The 9,293-nt window shown below is 45.4% G+C and overlaps 1 protein-coding gene across 1 annotated transcript in view; it reads left to right on the top strand.

Annotated features, from left to right (window-relative positions):
* The first annotated feature begins 451 nt into the window (after positions 1-451).
* IL22RA1 (interleukin 22 receptor subunit alpha 1) overlaps positions 452-9,293 on the top strand; it is a 17,214-nt gene continuing 8,372 nt past the window's right edge. Inside the window, exons 1-5 of the mRNA XM_075603703.1 lie at positions 452-659; positions 3,750-3,882; positions 4,735-4,928; positions 5,813-5,994; positions 6,521-6,659. Of these exons, the coding sequence (XP_075459818.1) occupies positions 617-659; positions 3,750-3,882; positions 4,735-4,928; positions 5,813-5,994; positions 6,521-6,659 (691 nt within the window). The 5' untranslated portion in view covers positions 452-616. The remainder of the gene's footprint in view (positions 660-3,749; positions 3,883-4,734; positions 4,929-5,812; positions 5,995-6,520; positions 6,660-9,293) is intronic.

Genomic DNA, 9,293 nt, shown 5'->3' with positions numbered 1-9,293 from the left:
AATATATATATATAAATGCAAATTTACATACATACATACTCCTTCATTCCTTGTAGAGTTACATGTACTGTATATGTATAAGTTTATTTATATAGCGCCATCCATGTGCACAGCGCTTCACAGCAGTAATACACGGCACATCCTAAAATAACACATCCTGGGAACCAGCGCTTTAAGATCTAAAAGTAACAAAAGGAAATGGAGTCCCTGCCCCGAAGAGCTTACAATCTAATTGGTAAGTAGGAAGAACGTACAGAGACAGTAGGAGGGCGCTCTGGTAAGTGCGTCTGCAAGGGGCCAAGGTCAGTACGTGTGTGATGTACTGTGTAGTTACATGCAGTGCTGAGTGATATTGCACAATTATGGAAAAAATGCCACCCGACCTGTATATCCAACTCAAACAGGAAACGCCCTTCCCAGGCATAAAGAACTTTAGCACATGCATTTTCTAAGCACTTTTATTGGTGCATAGACCTGGCAGCCCGTGTGTACAAGGAAGTGCGTTAATACATGTTGAGTACATGTTAGGTCTATTCTGGAGTGTCTGGATGAATATTAACATTGCTATGGGAAGCGGACTGCCTCTGGATGCCTCTCGATGCTCTCTGCATGACAGATGAAAAACGTCCTATATTTCCTGTTCTGCCGCGTTACTTGGGGTAAGTTGAAGACGCATTTTCCAGAAACCGTGCAAGATTATCATTTTTTTGGATTTTTGGTCAATGCCGTGTTTAATGTTCATTCGAGATTTTCTTTTCTTTTTTTTTACCATTGGTCGAAACATGATGGTACTAGGCAAGGGTTAAAACATTAGTGCAGGGGTTCTCAACGCTGGTCCTTAAGAAACCCCAACAGGTCAGGTTTTAAGGCCATCCCTGCTTCAGCACAGGTGGCTCAATCAGTGCTCAGTCAAGGACTGAGCCACTGATTGAGCCACCTGTGCTGAAGCAGGGACTGATTGAGCTACCAGTGCTGAAACTGGGACTGATTGAGCCACCTGTGCTGAAGCAGGGATATCCTTAAAACCTGAGCTGTTAGGGGGTGGGAGGTCTTGAGGGCTGGCGTTGCGAACCCCTGCATTAGTGCTCTTAGGATAGTGGTACAGCGCCTTATTTAACAAAGATCTACGTTTATTAAACGCTGGGGAATAGCTCTTTTGAATGTATTTGATTAAGATTGAAGCAATATTTCTGCCATTAAATAAGAAAAAAAGGTATCCATTATTTTTTTTTAAAGTGGAATTTTAAGTGTGTTATTACACTAGTAATACTCTGGATTTGTAAATAAACAAACTAGCGAGATGCTGTACCCCCTAGCACCATCGCCCTTTAATAACTAGGTAAACCGAAGACTCTCTTATAAGATGTAACTGTTTTCAACACACGACATGGGGTCTTTGGGGCAGACTCATCATGCTCTGATGCAGGGAATTGGCATTTAAGTGCGTGACAATTAACCCCGGATGCAGTGCGATATCCCACATTGGCGCTTGATGGATCCCCGGCGTATGTATGAAGCAATGGGTCTGCAATTAAATATTTCTGTCTCAGAAATTCATATTTTGTTTATTTATTTATAAAATATTTTACCAGGAAGTAATACATTGAGAGTTACCTCTCGTTTTCAAGCATGTCCTGGGTGGTCTGAATTGTGGCATATTTATCACGCGTTTTCTACTGTTCTAAAACGGGGGGTGCTGTGAAGCATTCAATAAGAGGATATGCTGGGCACCCCACGTCAATCGAAAATAAATGGAGGTTACTGGGTGCACCATGAGATGGACAAACAGCCATTTAATCATCACAAGGTGAAAGAGAAAGGAGGCTCTCCCAGAGCTCTGACATGTTCTACGTACGGAATTGTTGTGTTCAACATGGTATATGACCAACGTTTCGGCCACCATAGCTTTCCTCGGGGTACTCCTAAAATGTGGTGCATACGTACGGTTGCTCTTAAATTGTGCTCCAAAATCACGACTTGCACCACCGTTCAGGGGTCACAGAAAATGAACGCAGAAAACCTGCAATAAACGCAAGCCGCCCCCTATTTTAAGCTGTAGACTGCCCTTATGATGGACCTGGTAGCACGTCACGCCGCAAATGTTCGTGTTCTAGAGGGGTTGATGGGGCAGAGGGGTGAATGGCCTGATAGAAACAGCAGCAGAGCCCCTGTGACAGTCAGGTGTTTGCTGCTGAAGCAGTCACATGGGCATCCACTGGCTGTATTACACTCATTGGTCAGAGCTTGGACCCTACAGCTAGATAGATCAGCCGGGTACTGATAACTTACAAAATATAGATTTACTGAATTATTGTCTTACCAAGAAATATTCCTCCTATTGAGTGGTGTGTGTATGCGTATATGTATGTATTTATTTATATAACGCCATTAATGTACATAGCGCTTCACAGCAGTAATACACGTGACATAATCATATAAATACCAAATCATACAAATAACACATAAAGGGGAGAAGTGCTTCAGACATAAAAGTGAGATTTAGGAAAAGGAGTCCCTGCCCTGAAGAGCTTGCAATCTAATTGGTAAGTAGGAGGAACGTACAGAGACAGTAGGAAGGTGCTCTGGTAAGTGCGTCTGCAGGGGGCCCATGTCGATGTAAGAGGTGTAAAGTATCAGCCACTGAGCTACTCATATGCTTCCTTAAGCAGGTGTGTTTTAAGGTGGGTCTTAAAGGTGGATAGAGGGGGTGCCAGTCGGGTATTGAGGGGAAGGGCATTCCAGAGGTGTGGGGCAGTCAGTGAGAAAGGTTTAAGGCGGGAGAGGGCTTTAGATACAAAGGGGGTAGAGAGAAGACATCCTTGAGCAGAACGCAAGAGTAAGGGTGGTATATAGTGAGAAATTAGGGCTGAGATGTAAGGAGGGGCAGAAGAGTGTAAAGCTTTAAAAGTGAGGAGGAGAATTGAGTGTGATATGGGATTTGATAGGAAGCCAGGAGAGGGATTTCAGGAGGGGAGACGCAGAGACAGATCTAGGCAAGAGTAGAGTGATTCTGGCAGCAGCATTTAGGATAGATTGTAGGGGAGACAGGTGAGAGGCAGGAAGGCCGGACAGCAGGAGGTTACAGTAATCGAGACGGGAGAGAATGAGGGCCTGAGTCAAAGTTTTTGCAGTCGAGCAACAGAGGATATATGTATATATTATTTATGCATATGTAGCCCTTGTACACCCACCCTAAGTGAGATTGCGGTGGGTCTGCTTCTCTTGCTACTTCATTAGGTGATGTGCTGCACCTGTTTGGCAACAGGAGGGCTGAGTGCTCCGCGGTGTTGTGGGGAGGACAGGACAGGTTTTCAAGTTACCTTAGTTCTTCATCGGTGCCGCGCCTCCAGTCAGCATGTATCCTCTGTGGTAGCAGTGTCCCATACGGACACTTTCTTCTCTCAGCAATTCGCCCTTCTACTCATGCGCAACCTCGGAAAACCCCTCATTCTGCGCATGCGCGACCTCGGACCGACCCGTTCTGCGCATGCTCAGACATGGCGGCCCCCTTCCCGGTACCGCCATATCGGCGGATCGCCGAAAAGCGGGGCGCCGAAAAGCGGGGCCTTGCTGTACTCAATGAAGGGCTTTCCTCCTGAAATATTTTGGTTCATATATGTATCTTCCATAAATATATGATTGTGTCTTAACTGCAGTCCCTGGAAGGATAAATTAATTTACATATTAAATGTAGGATCCAGATACATTGCTGAAATATATGACACAGTGTTTCTGGTTATATTTTTCAGGGCTCGTCACCACTAGCTGTCTGAATTTCTCAAAGCAAAATGTGACATTCAATGCCACCAACTTTGTCTACGTCTTGTATTGGCACAGAATGGATCTTACACCGGATGCCGTTTTCAATGTCCAATATAAGAGGTTAGTTTGACCACATTAAAAATCGGCAGACCAAGCAATATCCTACTGTACATGTGTTATTTTTTTTTTACATAAATCAGTTCAGTACTATGAGAAAATACTTGTAGCATTTTTTTTAAACAACTCTGAATGACATTTTTTATGTATTACAAGCCTTTTTTTGTTTATATATATATAAAAAAAAGATATATGTTTAATTCATAGTTTTTTTTATATTAAGGAGGATATATTGTTTGAGGCAGAGATGTCATCCGTAAAGAACCCAAAGCAGTGTCATTTGGGGGTTCCGAACTCCTAAAAAAATTGCATTTGAATGGTAGAGTGTTGCTGTCTATCAGTAAAATTCTACTGAAGTCTGAAACACATCAGTGAAGCTGACGCCAAATGAATGCGAGTTGACAAGTCTGTTGTTATTATTATTAATAATAATACTTATTATTAAGTAAATGGAAGTTTTCTGAGGAGACTTTCTAATTACCGATGGACCCAAAACTTCAGTGTACATAGATTTGTATCATAACCAAACTTCAGAAGAGATTTTGAGTGTTTCACTTGGAGACGTTCTTCAAATGTGCTTCCAAAAATGTTACGATTTTCTTACAAATTCCAAATTGCTTGAAATTTTCCCCCCTTTCTACCGAATTTTGACAAACCGGCAGTATGTAACAGGTCCTGTGAATGGAATTTAGTGTCATTTGACCTGCCCATTAACTTTTAATGCTGGGCCAACAAAATATTTACAAAAAAATAAATAAAAGGGCAAATGCCACCTGGTTTACGGAAAAAGATGTCCATCTCTAGTTCTTATTGGTTAACCATTCTAAAACTAACCGTTGGTTCCTCTTTCTATAGATACGGAGATGAAGATTGGTCGGTTAAACTCGAGTGTCAAAACATCACTAGGCTTTACTGCAGTCTCACTCACGAGATCATTGATGAGGTCGATGAGTTCATGGAACACCAATATTATGGCAAAGTTATGGCAGTGACCAAGAACTGTACCTCAGAGTGGGCCATATCAAAGAGGTTCTCCCCAAAAGAGAATAGTGAGTATACTGTACCTTCTTACCGGCTGCAGCCCCGCTGAGGACTATACATTGGACATATTGAATATATTGATAGAATACATAACAACATATTGAAGTGGAAAATGAGTGCAGGCAATCAACCATATAACACGTTTTTTAACCCAACAAAGTGATCAGACTGTTGGTAGACCTGGCAATCTGTAGGTCAGTTTGTTTATTTGAAAGTAATTATGAGGGCACAGTTACTAAACCAGATAAACATGACGGATAATGAGTGTCTGATGAACAAGAATTTTAAAAGGACCCGGAGAAAAGCGAAAAAACATTTATTTTCCAGGAGACGCAAATGTAAAATATATTAACAATTTTATATTTCTATCTTTTGACCAAGTTCATGCGGCTGTCCATTAACATAAATGGTGCATCTTTGTTAGGGTAACCAAATTTTCCCTGGGGCACATTGTGCGCATGCGCGAAAGGCGGCCACACACCATGCATGCGCGAACAGCGGGCGCGCAGGCACACGAGTGCCAGCCGTGCAAGCGCGATTAGCACTTGCCAGCGGCTCGTGCGCATGCGTGGCCAGCAAGTGCCGATTGCGCAGTAATGGCCGGCGCTGTCCCAAGAACTGGGATATTTAAGATAAAATTCGGGACCCGGGACAAAGTGTAAAAAAACGGGACTGTCCCGGTTAAACGGACATGTCTGGTCACACTATTCTTTGCAGACACATTCCACATGGTCAAAACGTCTTTAGATGGTTATAGAGAAGAAGCAATGGTAGGTATTTCTCCATTGGCTTGTGATGGACTTGTGCCCATTGGAAAGCAGCCACTTGACCTTCCCATGGGGCCAAAAACCAATAATAATTTGTGTCCATCTCTTCTGTTTTTCTCAAAAAGTTCATATTGGTCAACCAGAGGTCAAATACGTTCGAGATGTACATTCCATAACAATCCTCGTACACGCTCCTTCCGTGCCAATGAAAAGCAAGGACGGGCAGCAGCAGAAAAGCAAAGATACTTACATCCACAGCTACTTGGAATATTACATGAGCCTCTCTAATCTGAAAGACGATGTGATTGTAAGTCTGATTTCCATGAACCCTTCCCGATTTGCTGCAGTGTAGTCATTTATAATGGGATGGGAGGGAGGGGGGGGGATAGTTCTACAACTGAGACAAGAGAAGAAAATACCTACACATGTATTTTAGAGCTGGGGGGCTCAACTCCTGTTCTAGAGACCTTCCCCCCCAACAGGTCAGGTTTTCAGGATACCCCTGATTCAGCACAGGTGGTTCAATCAGTCCCTGCTTAAGCACAGCTGGCTCAATCAGAGCGATTGAGCCACCTTCTGCTGAAGCGGGGATATCCTGACCTGTTGGGGAGGTCTTGAGGACAGGAGTTGAGCCCCCCTGTTTTAGAGCATAAGGGGCATTTGCCTCTTTTGATGAATAACCACAGCTGTCTAGGTTGCATCTAGTTTATGATTAACGCTGTGTTTGAGTTGTGTTATATTTTCTAGTTCAAGTCTCTGTTTAAAGAGCAGGAAACCCTTTGATTGCGGGGAGAAGTAAGACACTGTATTTCTGTTTGTTTGTTTTTTCTCAGTGGCAACAAACCCAGGTAGACAATAAATTTGAAGTTACCGGCTTAAAACCGAATACCAAATATAACGGAAGTGTGTATATTATGATCCATAAGGAAAGGAAAAGTGAAATCCAGGATTTTGTGGTTAAAACACTTCCAGGTAAAGATACTTTTGTTGTTGTTAAAAGTTGGATTGGAAATGTAATATCTGTACAGTTAATAATTATATTTAGAATTAAAGCACAAACACTACTTTCCTCTTTTTTTCTTCTTCTTGTTTTTATATGTAAAACACGCGACAATGTATATTTTTACATTCTTACCTCCCAGACCCGTGGGGACTACACTGATGTTATTTTCTCTGTGCTGGGACTCCTGCAGCTGGTCTGTACTGTGCTGCTTTGTCTGCCTCACGCTTGCAGTTCTTACTGATGCTGGGCTGCTAGCCCATGGGGACTCGCTGCTTTACCTGCCTTACTTGTCCTACATTTCAGTGCTCACTGCTGCTGGGCTGTCAGCTTTAGGGGACTTCCTCACTGCCTTTTTTGCCCTATGCTTTAGTGTCCACTGTTGCTGGGCTGTCAGCTCACTTCTCACTACTGCCTGCTACTTACCATCAGCAGTAGGCTGTTCCAGCATCTTTCACAGGGTCTTTTGTATACTTACCCTTGTGGCTTTACCCTCATTATTTATTATTATTTTTTAAGCCATTTGGGTATTTTCTGCTGCATGTTACACATATCTCCCCCAGCAATTATTATTCTGTGACTGTTATGTTATTGTGTTATTCTCTGCTATATTTGTAATGTCTTTGATATCCGATTCACAGTTTTTTGACTAATTTTTCTGCGCTCTGGTTTGTCCATTTATATTATCTTTTGAGTTCTCACTTTGATCGGCCGATCTTTGTCACACTACTAGGGGAATTTTCTTTCCCCTGGTTCTGTTATGTTGGAACTCTTACTACTGTATTTGGTCTTTCCAGGTTAGGGGTTGATTTGTGTTAAGTTATTATTAATTATATTTTGCAGCAGTTTTTCATGTGGTATGTGTTTGAGTTCGTCTCTTGTGTTTTTATGATGCATTGCTAATAAAGTCCATTTTTCAATTTTTCTATTACATACTATTTGAGTGCTCCCCTATTTTGACCCTTCTTTTTTCTTTTTGTGTTTATTAATTTATTTGGGTCGGTAGCACCGCCAGAAGGTTACTTTTATCTGGTTTTGTGTATTATTAGGTCTCTCAGAGTTGATTTGACTGCGGCACCATTCCTGTGTTTAATATCTTATACTATATTAGTGAAAGCACTGTATGCCTGCCTGCCTGCCTGCCTGCCAGCCTGCCTGCCTGCCTGCCTGGATGTCCGGTGTCCCTAGGGGAAATCTCATTGGTCCCTTGGGCCGCCCCCGCACACCTCTCATTGGCCTGAGGTGGAGGCACACCTCTCATAGGCCTGAGGAGGAGTGACGGGCGGGCCAAACACACACACACACACACACCCACACTCACTCTGCTGCTACACACACATGCTACACCCATAAACACTGCTGCTGACACTGACACACACACACACACTGGAGCTCTATACACACACAGTAGCTCTATGACACACAGACATCAGCTCTACACACACACAAACTGCTGCTACACATACACTCTCTCTCTCTCTCTCCTCCTTAACGGCTGCCCGGCCTTGACCCCCCCCCCCGCCCTTCCCGGCCGCTGGCCCGCAATAATGGAACCCCCCCTATCACCACTCCGCGGGACCTCAACATCACCCTCTCCCCCGGTGCTTCCTCTCCCCCGGTGCTCCCTACCCCCCCCCCCCCCCCAGAGCACGCTGTCGCCGCTCTCACCTTCAGGCCTAGAGGCCGCGCCCCCAGCTCACCATCCCCGCGCGCGCTGCTCCCGCTCTCTCAGTCGGGAGTTGTACGGGCCGCGGCCCACACCACCTCCTGACCTGAGCGTCTCAGCTCCGCATCGCCGGGGGAAACGGAGACCGCCGAGGAACCCGAGGAGGAGCGCGGCCCGGTGCGAGGTAAGTAACCGCACGGGAAGGGATCTTTCACCCTTCACGGCGCTTCACCCCACCCCGCCCGGCGCTTCACCCCCCGGCCCGGCGCTTCACCCCACCCGGCCCGGCGCTTCACCCCCCCCGCCTGGCCCTTCACCCGGCCTGGCGCTTCACCCCCCCCCCCGCCCTGGCCCTTCACCCCCCCCCGCCCTGGCCCTTCAACCCCCCCTTTGCTCCCTGCCCTTCGCACCCACCCTCCCTGCCCTACACACGTACACACACGTACACACACGTACACACATGTATACACACGTACACACACACACACGTAGGCACACGTATACACACACATGTCGACACACACGCGTAGACACACACACGTGTACACACACGTATACATACACACGTAGACACGCAGGCACACGCAGGCACACGTAGACACGCAGGCACACGTAGACACGCAGGCACACGTAGACACGCAGGCACACGTAGACACGCGTACACACGCAGAAACACGTACACACACACGTAGGCACACACGCGTACACACACACGTGTACACACACGCGTACACACACGTGTACACACGTATACATACACGTATACATACACACGTAGACACACGTATACACACAGGCACACGTTGACACACGTATACACGCAGACACACGTAGACATGCAGACGCACGTAGACATGCAGACGCACGTAGACATGCAGACGCACGTAGACATGCAGACGCACGTACACACGCACACGCACGTAGACACGCACACGCACGT

This window comes from Ascaphus truei, chromosome 6 (assembly GCF_040206685.1).
Source record: "Ascaphus truei isolate aAscTru1 chromosome 6, aAscTru1.hap1, whole genome shotgun sequence".
In the NCBI taxonomy this organism is placed as follows: domain Eukaryota; kingdom Metazoa; phylum Chordata; class Amphibia; order Anura; family Ascaphidae; genus Ascaphus; species Ascaphus truei.
The sequence above is the reverse complement of the archived record's forward strand: the minus strand, read 5'-3'. Positions and strand labels throughout refer to the sequence as shown.